Below are 15,852 nucleotides of genomic sequence, written 5' to 3'. Positions count from 1 at the left end.
AACATAAACCTTAATTGTAGATTTTAGTTTTGGTATTGCATTATTTGGTGATGATAAGCTTAGAAAAAATACTTAATTTTTAATTAAATTCATTAGATTTTGTTTCTGTTAATTTATTCTTTATAGCTAAAAGATAAAAAGATCACACTATTTTACTATCACACATTTTTGTTTGTTGAAGCAAAGAAAAAAATTTAGAATGTGACAAGAGAAAATATTATTAATCTTAAAGAAAATTTAAGTTTAAAAACAGGCTGATTCAACACATGTTGTCATTTCAGTTTGAGATAATGTAGAAGATATGAATCATAGTTGTGCAGAAATATCAATTGATTTGGCCACACATATTTAGGACTGATTATTGCTGACTATTGTTATGTTTTTGAAGGTTTTAAAAATTCAATTAAAGTGATTACATAGATTTATACTTTAATATTTCAGTGGCAACAGAAATTTTGGTTTTCAGAGCACATCTGAGATTAAAGATTTTATCCTTTTCCTATGGTTGACTCATAAAAAATCAACTCTATTTTCAATACTGTGATCAAATAAAAGGGAATTGGGACAGTGTATACAATAAGTACTTTTTTTCATCATTTCATCATGTTTATTACCTGCTCTCAGATTGCCCAGCAAAGATATTGTAACAGTGTGCATTGTAATCAATAAGTAATGTATAAATATGCAGTTTCACCATGGCCTCAGCACTATTAAATTTTGTTGCTTTAATTTATTATTTTATTATTAACTGGATAGATAGGAAATGGCATCTCTATTTTCTTTTCAATTTAATGTTCTTTGTTTACTAGTGAAAGGATGATACATTATCTATTGATGTTGCCACCAAAGTTTCAGATCAATCTATAGGAGGTACTTTTAAATGCATTTGGCCTTGTCTAGATTAAAACAACAGTGTACATTTATTAAACACTCACTAAGCACCAGATACTTAGTTTTTTTTATGGATTATATAATATTTATTCTGGTTAGTATACTCATTTTACAAATGTGGAAACTAAGGCTTACAAATATTAATACATCCAAGGTCACAGAATCAGTAAGTGGTATTTATAGTTTGGTGGATTTGTCCCATCAAAGTTGGTTTTTCCTTTTACTTGCCATTTTAACTCCTAAGTTGTACTATCCTAGCATACCCATACTCTGAATTCATAATAACCTTATGAATAATAACCTGAAATAATAACCTTACTTTAAATTTTACATTTTCTGCTGAATTCTCTTTATTTTAGTTGCATATATAATCTTATAGGACATATTTATAAAGACAGCTTAAAATAGACCAGACACTTAAGAACGTATAGGAAGGTAATTTGAATGTTACAGATTTTTCAATACGGGAGATTTTATCAGTTTCATCATAATAACAATAGTGCATTCAAGTTCTTTCATGTATGTACCACATCTTATTCTTTTATCACTCCTTCAGACACATGAGGTTATATACTGATCTCCACATGAGGAAAATGAGGCAGGGGGCTGTTGTTTGGTTCCACTTCTGTGTGCTTTCCATCTGGATCGTACTTATCAGGATGACATTCTATTATTGCAAATCTGTGCTTTAAATTTATTGGATTACAAAGCTTTAAAGATGTGTGGATCTGGGTGCTATAACACTGCTCAAAATAGCTGCCTGAATGAAAAGATATATGTACTTTAACATTATACTTTTAAAAGTGAGTATATTTCATGAGATGAATTGTCTGTCTTATGCGCAATTATAAATCATTTCTATTTCATAGGACTGTAGAGTGATTTTGAATACAAAGCAATATTGGACAAATAGCAAATTATGTTAAATTGTAGGGCAAATTGAGAAAGTGAAGCTGTGATTTTGAGCAACTGTGCCTTCATGATTTAAAATGCAAGTTTCTTAGGCAGTATGGAACAATTCTTGTTTCCTCTCAAACTTCTATTATAAATGCATTTATTCTTTTAAATTTTAGCTTCACAGATAATTCTGGTTTGGAATTAGGGATCTTTTTTTGAGGATAGGAAGAAATTTGCAAATTATATTAGAGTTTTGATTTATTGTGATAAATGACTAATTTATTATATAATCTGTTATAATCTGAACTATTTAAAAATAATTTTCTGCTTTAAAATATCTCATAGGGTCTTTCTTAAGACACCTTCACTCACCTCTGGAAATAGCAGCAGTAGTTTCTAATCTTTGGCTAGCAGATAATTTCTAAAATCATTTTTCTTTCTCCCTGAATTGTAGTTTGAGTAGCAGTTGTCTTTCAGAGAAAATGAACTTTATTCCTATTAGAAAAAGTGTTAAACTAAAAGATCTGACAACAACATTCTCGAATAAGTTTAAAGAATTTATGGCTTAAATTAATCTGAATTCTAATTTACCTTTTACCTTGAGCTTGGCTGCTGTTTTCAATTTATATGCATTTTATACATTAACTGCTACCCTCAATTTCCTGTCAACTTTGTAGTAAGCGATACTCTCTCAAATGCTACTCTATGATGCATTTAAATAAAGATAAAAGGTCAATCTAGGCTTTTCTAAAATTACCATTCTAGGATATAAGCTTCTGAATTGCTTTATATTTGTATCATTAGACATAATTTCTGACATTTAAAAATTTACCAAAAATGTAATGAATTCAAGGTAGTCATTATATGTCTATGGATTCGTTTAGCGTGTTAAAGACTTTATGTATCTTTAACCATAAAAAACATAATATTGCTAAATAAAATTATTCTGTGTATCTCTAGGCAATCTAGAACTCATATTCCAGAATTTTAGATCAGCAGTGAACAAAGTGAGGATGTCTACTCTTACACCTTCTTTTTAATATATGTTGGAAGTTTTAGCCAGGGCATTAAGGCAATAAATACATAAACAAATAAATAGACAGATAGGAAAGGAAGAAGTAAAATATGTATTTCTTCATAGTGGATGTGATATTATATATCAAAGATTCTAGGAAATCTGCAAAAAGCTACTAGGATTCATCAATGAGTTTAGCAAAGTCGCAGAATACAAGGCCAGTATTCAAAGATCAATTATATGTCTATACTTTAAAAACAAATAACCAGAAACAGAAATTTAAAAGCCAGTATCACTTACAATACCAAAAAAAAAAATGAAATACTTAGAGGTAAATTTAACAAACATTTTTTAAGACCTATATACTGAAAACCATAGTATATTATTGAGAGAAAGTAAAAATCTGAATGAATACAGAGATACACCATGTTCAGGGATGAGGTAAGTCAATTTTCCTAAGATGTCTGTTCTCCACAAATTAATTTAGAATTCAAAGCAATTCTAAATTAAACCCAATGGGCTTTATTTTAGAAATTGACAAGCTGATTGTAAAATTTATATGGAATTGCAGAAGAAAAACAATTGATACAGAGTTAGAAAACTCACACCACCTAAATACTTATTATATAGTAATCAGAGAAGTGTGTTATTAGCATATGATGTTGAAACAATTCATTATCCGTTTAGAAATACAAAAGGAAACTCCACCCTTACCACACATCATACATGGAAATTAATTTACAAGATATCATAGACCTAATATAAAAGCAAAACATAAACACTTTAAGGAGAAAAATAGGAGAAAATCTTAGCAATCTTAAATCAGGCAGAGGCTTTTTAGATAGGAAGCAAAAGCCATCAATTTTTTTTTTTCTTGAGACAGGGTCTTGCTTTGTCACCCAGTCTGGAGGGCATTGGTGCAATCATGGCTCACTGCAGCCTTGACCTCCTGGGGTCAAGCAGTCTTCCCACTTCAGCCTCTCAAGTAGCTAAAACTACAGGTGCATGCCACCACACCTAGCTATCTTTTTTTTTTAAGGGATGGGTCTCATTGTGTTGCTTAGGCTGATCTTGAACTCCTGGGCTCAAACAGTCTTCCCACCTTGGCCTCCCAAAGTGCTGGGATTACAGGCATGAGCCACCGTGTCCAGCATGAATTTTTATAACAAAGTGATACATTAGACTTCCTTGAGAGATACAATTTAAAAAATGAAAAAGCAAGCCACAGACTGGGACAAGTTAATAAATAAATTGAATGCATAAATACATACATGTATATTGTGTGTGTATGTTTGTATATGTATATTGAACATACATGGACAAGGATATGTGGCAAGAATATATAAAGGGCCAGGTGCAGTGGCTCATGCCTGTAATCCCAGCACTTTGGGGGGGCCAAAGTGAGAGGATCACTTGAGGCCAAGAGTTCAAGAACAGCCTGGGCAAAACAATGAGATGTCATCTCTACAAAAAATTATAAAATGAGCTTTGCCAGGCATGGGGCACATGCTTGTTAGCTACTTAGAAGGCTGAGGCAGGAGAATTGCTTGAGCCCAGGAGTTCTAGGATACAGTGAGCTGTGATCATGCCACTGCACTCCAGCATGGGTGACAGAGCAAGACTCTGTTTTAAAAATAAAATACACACATACGTGTGTGTGTGTGTGTGTGTGTATTTTTGTCTATAAAGAACAATTGTAACTCAATAATAGAAAGACGACCCAATTTTCAGTAATGGGTAAAATAGTTGAAAAGATATTTCACTGGAGAAGATATGTGAATGGTCAATAAGTGCATGAAAAGATAATATCATTAGTCATCAGGGCAATGGAAATTAAAAACATTATGAAATACCACAAGATACCTACTAGAATGGCCAAAATTTTTAAAGACAGTACTAAGTGTTGATGAGGTTGCAAAGCAACTACAGCTTTTATGCATTGCTAGTGGGAATATGAAATGATACTATTACTTCGAAAAACAATTCGACAATTTCTTTATAAGTTAATTACACATTTACCATATGACTCATCAATTCCATTATTTGTCTAAAGGAAATGAAAACTTATGTTCACATAAAGACTTGTTCACAAATGTTTATAGTAACTTTCTTTATAATATCAACCCAAATGCCTATCAGTAGAAAAATAGATAATCCAAATGTGGTATATTGAATACAATGGAAAACTATTTAGTGATTAAAAAAAGAGCAAATAACTGATACTTACAGCAACATGGATAAACCTCCAAATCATTGTGGCGAGCCGAACAAGCTAGACACTCTAAAATTCCATTTTTATAGAACTCTAGAAAAGATTAGTATAGGCCCAGGATGAAGATGACTTACTGGAAAGGATTATAAGGAAATAGTTTGGGTTGATGGAAATGTTCTGTGTCTTCATTGGTGTGGTAATTACACATTTACATATGTATCACAGTTATTGAACTGTACATTTAAAATTCACGTATTTTATTGTGTGTAAATTGTACCTGAATAAAGATGAAAAAGATAGTATTTATAAATTCTATTAATACTTGATTTCCAAAGGAAAATAACGCAAAAGATAAGTGAACACTTAAAGATAATTTCAAAGTAAGTCTTGCTTGAAACTATATAAAAGTATTTATTAAAAGGCAATTAATTACTAACATCCAAGTGTGAAAATTTTGACCTTTAGTGTATTGTGCAGAAAAATTGTGGTATATTTCATTTAAAATTGATCGAAGACAGCAACATACATTAATCAGAGGAAAGCATCAATTAAATGTAGAAACAAGATTTAAACAAAGATTCATATTAAAATAATGATAAGTAATACTTAGAAACTGCGTCCTAGAGACACATTATTTGTATTTTTAGAAAAACAGAAACATATTAGTGTGAAAAGATGTTAAAAAATGAATATTAAATTGTTGAGCACAACACATTATGTTGGCAACAATATACCATAAGTGACTGTAGCTTGCAATAAGGAAATATCTTACTTGTTTTTCTCTTTAGGCTTTTTTTACAGGCATTAATAACAAATATTTCCTTTCCTCCCTTTATTTATTGAACCACACCCCTTCTCATACTATCTTTTCCCCCAAAGGAAGTGAATTAGTTCACCACCTCTTGTTATTATAGTTTTTCATTTAAAAAACAAAAAACACTAAGTTTTCCCTTTCTCTTATTTCCAAAGTTATATATTTAGCCACCTAAGTTATGCCATACGTCAAAATGTTTGTTGTTGTTGTTGTTGTTTGAGACAGAGTCTCTGTCACCCAGGCTGGAGTGCAGTGGCGCGATCTTGGCTCACTGCAACCTCCGCCTCTTGGGTTCAAGCGATTCTCCTGCCTCAGCCTCCAGAGTAGCTGGGACTACAGGTGCGCACCACCACGCCCGGCTAATTTTTGTATTTTTAGTAGAGACGGGATTTTGCCTTCTTGGCCAGGCTGCTCTTGATCTCCCGACCTCGGGTGATCCACCCACCTTTGCCTCTCAAAGTGTTGGGATTATAGGCTTGAGCCACTGAGCCCGGCCCTCAAAATGTTTTTGAAGTAATTTTTGTTATAGTTATACAAATGCTTCTTGAGTTCAATGGTACAGGAAATTATGAGCTTGCTTCCATTTTATGTGGCATCAAAAATGTGTAAAGTACTGCAGAATGGGTTACGTATATTACATCTTCTCTTAAAATGATAATTTTTATGGTCCTTTAGTTTTTTCCCCCCTTCTTTTCCTTTATGATCTGTGTCCCTAAAAATCACTTTAATTGCACATCTAAGCTTTCTTCTCACCCAAGAAAACCATTTTGAAGTACGTAGGTGATATTACTTTCTTGAGGCTTGATGGACCCTGCTGAGATCAAACCTGCTTACTTTTCTTAGCACTCCTTTTTGTTGGAGAGTCTTAAATATTAGTCTTTGTTAACCTTTCCACAGATTTGTTATTGGGCGGGAAAAACCAGGACAAGTGAGTGAGGTTGCCCAGTTGATAAGCCAGACACTGGAACAGGAGAGGCGCCAGAGAGAGCTGCTGGAACAGCACTATGCCCAGTATGACGCCGACGATGACGAGGTCAGTAGTGCTTGCAAAGATTCTTTTTCCCACATTTTCTAATTCATGAAACTCTCTCTACTGTATAATATGACAGGTTTAAGCAGTTTCTTGAGGAAGGTGTGTCCATGTTGAACTAAAATTCTACCTTAGAAAAGAAATACTACTCGCATCTGATATACGCTTAAGAATCAAGTCATGGTATCCTGTTTACAGTATGAAGACTGTGGACACAAATAAGTCTTATCTTTTGCACTATTATAAAGGAAGTCATAGAAACAGAAAAGGATAAAAACACAAAAATGTGATAAATGTCTGTCTTTATTGGTGGAATTGGGTGATTTTCTCTCTCTGCTTTATATTTTTTCAATCTTTTCCAAATGTTCTACAATAGTATGTAATGCTTTTCAAAAAAATCGGTTAACACACCCATACACAAACAAATATACATAGAAAAGTACTAAAGATTGCTGAGTGTTTCCAGTGTCTTTTTCCCCCAGGAAGAGAAAGTTCTTTGGATCTGCTCACTATGATTTGTGCTAACATAATGCAGAACAAAGCTTTCCACTAGCACATGTTCCATAGAGCAGATACATATTGGAATAATTTTACATCCTGCTTTCTGTAAAAGATCAAGTAAATGAATAGAAGCTAACCCCCAAGTGAAAACAGCTCTCCAGAACCCTTGTGTGCTGTAATATAATACAGATGCTGGTCTATTTCTAATGTCATTGAAATGTACATTGATATAATGGGACAACATGCTTTATTATAAACACATTTAAACATTCATATGTTTCATATGGGTGTGTCAAAAGATCCATCAACAATTTAATTGTAGTATTTTATACTCCATAAACTAGTACATATTCAGATAAAACAAATATTCTTCATTCCAGCTAATATAACCACAGTGAAACTTCATGTATTCAACCCCTTCTTATCTGAATATATAATTTTTCAGAATTTTGCTTTCTAGCCAGGATATAGAGATTAATCAACAGACATTCAAATAATTTCACATATTTTTAATCTGAGATGTTTTAATCCCAATGTATATTAAGATCTCATGAATATGTGGTATAATGAGGATATATTCTCCACTTATAGCAGAAAATTAGAGGTGGTATATCTGTTAACTTTTGATCAAAGAATAATACACTAGAAATCCTTTAAATGAATGAATTAGACTCCTAGAACTTGATTTATTTTCTTACTTGGTGAGTCCATTTGAAATGGCAAGTATATTTTCATTACACTGAGATATTTTGTGTTAAAAATGTTCTCTTGAATTTTCAAACTAAAAAAGTGATTTCCTCAAATATTTTGAATTTGTATCTTACCTGGTTTTCAATTCTCTACATTAGTATTTTGTATTTTATCAGAGACACCTATTTGCTTTGGCTGCAAGCTTATTCTGAGATTGTAGAATCATTCTCTGCAAGTTTGATTTTTGCGTCCTCACTGTGCTAGGATTTTTGGTCTTAGGTTCAGGGGAGTACAGTGACATCAAGTGGTGGAAGGAGACATGGCCAGGCTTTCTAGTCTGTGTGCCTTGGTGTCTTTGGCCTGAAAGCACAGGGATTGGGCTAAATCACAAAATTCCTTCCAGCTTCTAATGTTCCATGAATATGAAATAAGACATCAAGTCTCACAAGCAGAGGGGGCAAAGAAAGAAGATAGTCACATTTTTAAGGCACTCCAAGTAAAACATTTAGATCACAGACCACACATTTTCTGCAGGTATTTTGAGGCACTGATCACATTCATCCCCAAAAGTTGATATAAGATTTATAAGATTTTGCTTTTTTTTTTTTTTTTTTTTTTTAAGACACAGGGTCTTGCTCTGCCACCCAGGCTGGAGTGCAGTGGTGCAAGCATAGCTCACTATATCCTCGAGCTCCTGGGCCTTGCCTCAGCCTCCTGAGTAGCTGGGGCTATAGGCACACAGAACCACATCCTGCTAATTAAAATTTTTTTTTTTTTTTTTTTTTATGGATGAGGTCTCACTATGTTGTCCAGGCCTGTGTTGAACTCCTGGCCTCAAGCAATCCTTCTGCCTCAGCCTCCCAAAGTGCTGGGATTACAGGTGTGAGCCACCCTACCTGGCCCAGATTTTTAACTTGATAATTTGAATAGATGGAAAAAGAATAGTTTTTACTTGACATTTATACTTAGGAATGTATCACATCTTAAATGGAAGATTGCTTATAGATTTTTGTTTGTTTGTTTGCCTGTTTTTGTAAAGTAATCAGAGTTGTCACCTGAGCAGATATTTTCAGGGGCAAGGAAATTAAGTAAATATTCTGTGGCAGGCACTTTGCAAGGTGTCTTTCCTACATGATCTCATTTAATCTTTAATGCAGCCAGAAGAGATTTTCTTTTTTTTCCTAGAAATGCAGCAACTGAGGTTTTTTCTAGTGGTACATCCAGTAGCTGGCAGAGTTGAAATTGGAATAAAGTCTTGCTGGCTCCAAAGCCTGGACTCTTTGCAACACACTGTGCTGTTTTTGAGTAGCATGTAAGAACACTCCAGCAGACACAGAATAACTGGGTAACAAAAGATGTTAAGAGAATTACTGTTTGGGGTGATGGAGTTTAGGTTCTATGATTCTTTGTTCTGTATTTCTAATAATAGGGAAATCAAGTCTTTGGATAATTATTTTCTCTATGCAACAGTCCATAAGAATCATCTTTATAGAGTTTAAAGGGAAGAATAATTGAGTACTCAAATTTTTTTTTATTAGTTTAGCTTTAAGTTAAACTGTTTTTTCTTTCTGCAAGTTTCAGAAGTAAAAACGAGGTGCTTGCTATCTTACTCCAAGTAACTCACTTTATGGCAAAAAGTCAAGGAGACTTCTCCTTTGCATCTGTCTCTCATCCTCCTCTGTGACTTGGGTTTTTTCCCTTTCTTGTATGTTACACACTGCCTCACCAAAACATGCCCAGATAAAACCAACTGTTAATTTTCAGTGCATAGGAGAGATGAAAGCTGTACAAATAGTGAAAATGTTAAAACTTCAAATTATCACTTGATTCAAATTCTTTTTTCTAATGCTAAAAAAATTATTAAATGGATTGATTTGAGTGCTTTTTCCCCATTTTCTATTTACTCTCTGTCTTCCTTCGTGAATGAAGAATAAAATGTCCAAGAGGCATAAACAAAATGAGAAGAACAAATATTGGATATCTAATGGAGAAATTCTCCTTGAATAATTGAGTTAATTTCATATATAATTGAACGATTTATTGATTAATATATCTTTGTTAATCAGTCACTTGGTTGTTTACTTTTATGATTTATAGAGTCATCTTGTGATTTCAAAGTTAGAGTTATTTTTATTTGACAATATCCCCTGTGACATTCCCTGCACCAGCCAGGAAAACCTCCAGTTAGATACAGAGCAACCAAGTTCATCCAACTGATTTCCAGAACCAGCTCTTAGTCAGCATTTTCTGCTGAAGGATAGATAGCTTCTGTTTTTGATCAAATCATCCAAAATTGATTGTAACTTGGAACTTGTCACATTGACAGAGGGTATTTGCTTGCTTGCATTCACTACATGGAAAACATCACAATGGGAGAAATAGATCCTGAAATTATAAACCTGCAGTGGAGCTCTAAAAACTATATTGAGGAAGATTACCTTACAATGTATTGCTTATGCTTAGACATATCTGTTTCAATGCTTTAGGAAATTATAAGTCATACTGTAGTAGAATTTAAGCCATGTAGATAATTTTCAAACTATTTAAATTTCTGCTTTTTCTGTTTTTTCTTCCTCTACATCTTTAGAAGGGTTTAAAATAAGCAAACAGCCAATTTTATTTTAATTTGCATCCCTGTTTTTGTTTACTCTCTGTTAAACATTCTGATTTAAAAAAAATGTTAAAATGGCTCTGCCTAAAAGCTGTAGAATAAAAAGGAGGATCCTATTTAAGAAGAGAGAACAATTGAATATTCAAATGTTCAAATGAATATTTGAACAATTGAAAAATTCTAAATGTATATCTGAATATATCTGTGATTCATGATTTAATTTCTGTTTAATAGAAGTATTGATCACTTGTTTTTTTTTTTTTTCTTTCTCTGTCTTTTCTTTTTCTAACAATCTGAAAGGTTGCCATGGAGGATTTCAATAAATCTCTCAGACAATCAGCACTATTTCATGACACTCAGGGGGTATGATAAATTTTTCAACTAGAATTTAACTTTTTAATAACATTTAATCTCTTGTCATACTCCACCACTATCAGTGTGTAGCCTTTTAGTAGTGAGATGATGTAATTATGGTATGTATTTTGTGTAGTGTGTATATATTATGAGTATTTTTTATTTAAGAGCATAATGCAGTTTGAAATGCTGCGGGCTTAGACTGGAAATACAGTGTGAACTGGTGCTATATTCCATTTTTGAGTTAGAAAATAGGTATAGTCATTGAAATTAAAGTATTGCACTTTAAAAATTATGAATATTTGGCTTCCTTAAATATTCTTTTAAGATATAATATTTATTACATTGTAAAGTCTTAGCTATACATAGCATTTCAAAGTCTCCTTAGGCAGTAGTTCATAAGAAGGTTAATCATCACTCCAGAAACTGAAGCCCCTTCATATACTGAAGCCCCTAAAATATAATTTAATCTTTCTTCCATAATTTGTTTTCATTACTGGAAATTAATATCATTATAACAGTATTGTAGCAACTTTTTTTTTTAGAATTTTTTGAAGTATTGAATACAGTTTAGAGTAGCTGCCCACATGGGTATGGTTTTTTATTGCTTGTGTTAGCATGTAATAATTAGAGGCAAAAATATAATGGAAGCTTTGGTTTGTATAAGTATTAAAAGGTATACAAGAATATAATATGTATGTTATAAAATGTGTTAGAGGCATAACATTAAGTTTGACTCATACTGTTTGCCGTTGCTAGCTGGAAACAGCTTGTATGTGTAAACAAGAGATTGCAATTATTATGGTTGGCCTTTTAATAATGTGAATATAATAATGTAAATAGACTTTATACTGTATCTATAATACTGAGAAACTAAGAGTGGGAGCATTTTTTACCAATGTGCAGCAATATTGTCTTAGTACTTAACAGTGTGTATTACAGTAAGCACTGGGACTCAGTGTTTTTCTATCCTTTATCAGGCTGCTCTCTGCAGTGGGGGTTAAGCCTTCTTTAATATTTTTTGTCAACCATTTTAGAACACTGTGGCTGAATTGCAAGGAATGTCTGGCAACTGCAATAACAATAACAACTATTTTCTTAAGGTTTGTTTTTTGGTTTAAAGTAATGCTTACCTGTACTTTCCTGCTTCATATGTAAAATTAAATATTCTTTGTGTCTTATTAACTGCCTGTTCTGAAGAACTTCTCTAGAGTGATGTGTTTTGTGCATTTAATAATAGTTTGAAAATAATCATTCAAAAAACATTTAATTCTGAAACATAGCATATATTTTAGGTATAGGTTCTGCAATTTAGACTCATTTCTTAATATTTAGCCGTGGATATTTTTAACCCCTAACACTTTAAATATCTTGTGATTCAAATTAAAGGGAAAAAACAAATGTCCAACAGCAGGTCTGTATTATGTTTACACAGTAATAATGCACATAGTGATTTATACTGTCTGTAAATCCAGTACTTTTTTAGAAAATAATCTTTTGATACAAAATTCTTGATTTTTCAAAACACTAAATATATCTTTAAATTATAGTAGTATTTAGTTGCATGATTTATATGGTAGACATATCAAAATATCTAAAATGATACTATACTTTAAATAATAAAATAATTCTCATTATGTTTAGTTGCTGTTAATATAGATAGCGGTGCTTAAAAATAGAGGTTGAGTGTATGTAAAAGGCAGGCTGATTTATGGCAATTAGAGGAGCCTGAAGAATAAAAGAAATATATTTAAAAGCCTGTTCACAGACTCCAATTTGGTCTAATCTCTAAAATCATTAAATTTAATTATATCCTTTGTTTTATGATCCCCAAATCTATAACAATGGTCATTGTCACTGAAGCCAAGAATCACAAGGTGCTTGGAAAACATTCCGTTAAAGACCCTATCCATATGTGCACTGGCCTAAGTAGTGTATACACATGCTTCACACACACACACACCACACACACACCACACTCACACCACACATACCCATGCACACACACCACTCATATCCACACACACACCACACACACACACTGACACCGCACACACACCACACACACACGCACACCACACATACCCATACACACACAACACACACCACACATACCCACACAACCACACTCACACCACACATACACACACACACACCACACACACAACAAACACCACCCTCACACACCACACACACCACAAATACATACACACCTCACACCCCCACACCACACACACCACATACCCACACACAACATGCACATACCACACATACCCACACACACCACACGCACACACACCACACACACGCCCCACACACACCCCACACACACACACACACACACACTCATTCTGATCCCACGGGGTAGACATCCTCCTGTACTTGAAAGATTCTCTCTAGAAATATTCTTCATATATGGGGATGTTATTTTTAAATACACTGTGTACAGACAGAAAGATGGGTAAAGGGGAGATACAGGTTAGGATAGGAACCTTCATCTAAACAATGTCATCGTTTTGTAGATCATTTTCTTTGATTTAAAAAAATTATGATGCAAATGATTTGAATATATTTTCCTTCCCACTGCCACATTGTGATGTTATTTACTCATGAGCTAGATACGAAATACCAAATAAACTTTATCAAATTCTTCCATGTAATTAAATTTCTCTGAAAGTGTAGACTTTGTACTCCCTAGAAACTATGCTAGAACAATTCAATATTACAGTGATGAAACACAGAGTTTGCAGTGTTAAAGAGATGTCGTAGAAACTACCACAAATGACAGTATTTTTCTGACTTTAAAAACATATATTTTATTAGTTGAATAATTTACCAAAACGTTCTAAAATGCTAAAAGACATAGTGAGAGATGGATGCCTGGGAAACAGACTTACTTTCCCAGGGGCCATCGGGATCCCCTGGATTTTCTATACCTTTTGTTTCCTCTACCTTTTATGGTGTCTAGTACACTGACTCTGTTGCCCTTGTATGTCAGCTTAATCCTGTGCACCTTTCAGGGTTCCATTTAAGTTTCATCTCCTTCACAAAGCATTGCTAGGCTAGCAGTCTTTTAAAAGTGTGTCAGTAGCACTGTGTGTATCTCTTTCTATCATTATTTATCCATAAATTCCCCCCATTAGCCTGTAATCTCTTCAATGACAGGTTTCAATGGGCTTTTGCTTGCTACAACATTTTAATTGTCTTGAGAGTCCATGAATTTGCAAGAAGACCCTATGTCTATCACACTAAACCACAGTCGTCTTCATGTAAAACCAGAAAAAAAATAAATGTGCATATTTTAGCCCTTGAAAACCTTTGGGACTATCAAAATAGCAACTTGGTGACTCACAGTAACATGCCTTCTTTTTAGTCATAACTGAATAAACCTGCAGCTGAAACAGAATAGTCAAAATGGCCTAAATTACAATACTGCATATATGTCCTTATCTCCTTCCCAATGTATTCACTTAGAAATAGCCTTAAATCATAGAAACATATTTTCTATCACAGAAATACATTTCCATCTGCAATAAAAACTGAATGATGATGTGGCCAAGGACTGAGATGGTAAGGCTGCTTTATCATGGAGTTTTGCCAGGCTTGATAAAAGATGTTAAAAACTCTCATTGATTTCTGAAGTTTCAGTTCCTAAAGGGATTTTTTTAATGGATTTATTGAGATAAATTTGACATAGAGTGAAATGCACAGATCTTAAATGTATAATTTTATATGTTATCATTACATAGCCCCATTTAAATATCAACTTTAATGAGTAATAATTTACATACAATAAATGCACTAATTTTAAGTGTATTTAAGTTAATGGTTTGATGAGTAACCACCACCATAATCAAGATATAAGACATTTTTATTACCTCAAATAGTTACCTTATGGAACTTTGTAGTCACTCTCAGCCTGAGACAACTTATTCAGTCTGCTTTTTGAAACTATAAGTTAATTTCTCCAATTCTAGAATGTAATTAGAATAAAAGCACAACATACTTAATTCTAGAATGTAATTACAATAAAAGCAGAACATACTTTTCTTGAACTGCTTCTTTCACTCATCGTAATGTCATAATTATCATTAATGCTTAAATGTTATGATGATACTGTAATTGGTATTGCTTTGAGTTATGGTAGACAAAACCCAGGGTCCACCTGATATGGGATGCCTAATTAGGAAACTTCATCATAAAGCTGGAACCCCATGGACTACACCTTTCTGTAAGGCGAAAATAAATCTATCACCCCGGGGACTGCATGGAAAATTGCCAGTGTCAAACCTTGGGTGCTGAGTGGAAAAGCCAAAAAAATTTTTTCTAAGAAATTATGATCACAAGTAGCCTTAATTTATGTTACTTTTCAGAAGAAAAAAAAGCATATCTTTCCTTGGGCATTCATCTTTACTCAAAGAAAAAAAGTTAAAGTTTTGAGAAATATGAGTTGATGGTTTCAAGGTACAAAGTTCACAGGGAAATAATGCACCATGAGTAAAAAACAGCAGAAAATAGAAGAAACGGAGGGAGGAAAAGAAAAAAAAGAGAAAGAAGAAAGAAAATAAATATAAGGTCAAAATCATTTTATTATCAATTATACCAAACTAGAACAAATATCTCCAACTGCATATAACTTATTCCAGAAGACAGAAAAACAAAAGTAGTACAACTTTGATACCAGGAATGCAGTAAAACTTTGAGAGTATGAGATGTATGAAGTAATAAAACATAACTTTGGTACCAAAAGCTAACAGTGATGAGAAAGAAAACTTACAGGTCCATCCCATTCATAAAAACAATGCAAAAAAGTCCTAAACAAATTATTAGCAAACTA

The 15,852-nt window shown here is 33.2% G+C and overlaps 1 protein-coding gene across 1 annotated transcript in view; it reads left to right on the top strand.

The window, feature by feature from the left end:
• PPP1R9A (protein phosphatase 1 regulatory subunit 9A) overlaps window positions 1-15,852 on the top strand; it is a 390,403-nt gene that overhangs the window by 283,872 nt on the left and 90,679 nt on the right. The window contains 2 exon segments of the mRNA XM_063667554.1: window positions 6,727-6,862; window positions 12,053-12,118. Coding sequence (XP_063523624.1) covers window positions 6,727-6,862; window positions 12,053-12,118 — 202 coding nt within the window.

This window comes from Pongo pygmaeus, chromosome 6 (assembly GCF_028885625.2).
Source record: "Pongo pygmaeus isolate AG05252 chromosome 6, NHGRI_mPonPyg2-v2.0_pri, whole genome shotgun sequence".
Lineage (NCBI taxonomy): Eukaryota > Metazoa > Chordata > Mammalia > Primates > Hominidae > Pongo > Pongo pygmaeus.
Note: the sequence above shows the minus strand (reverse complement) of the source record. Positions and strands in the feature narration are given on the sequence as shown.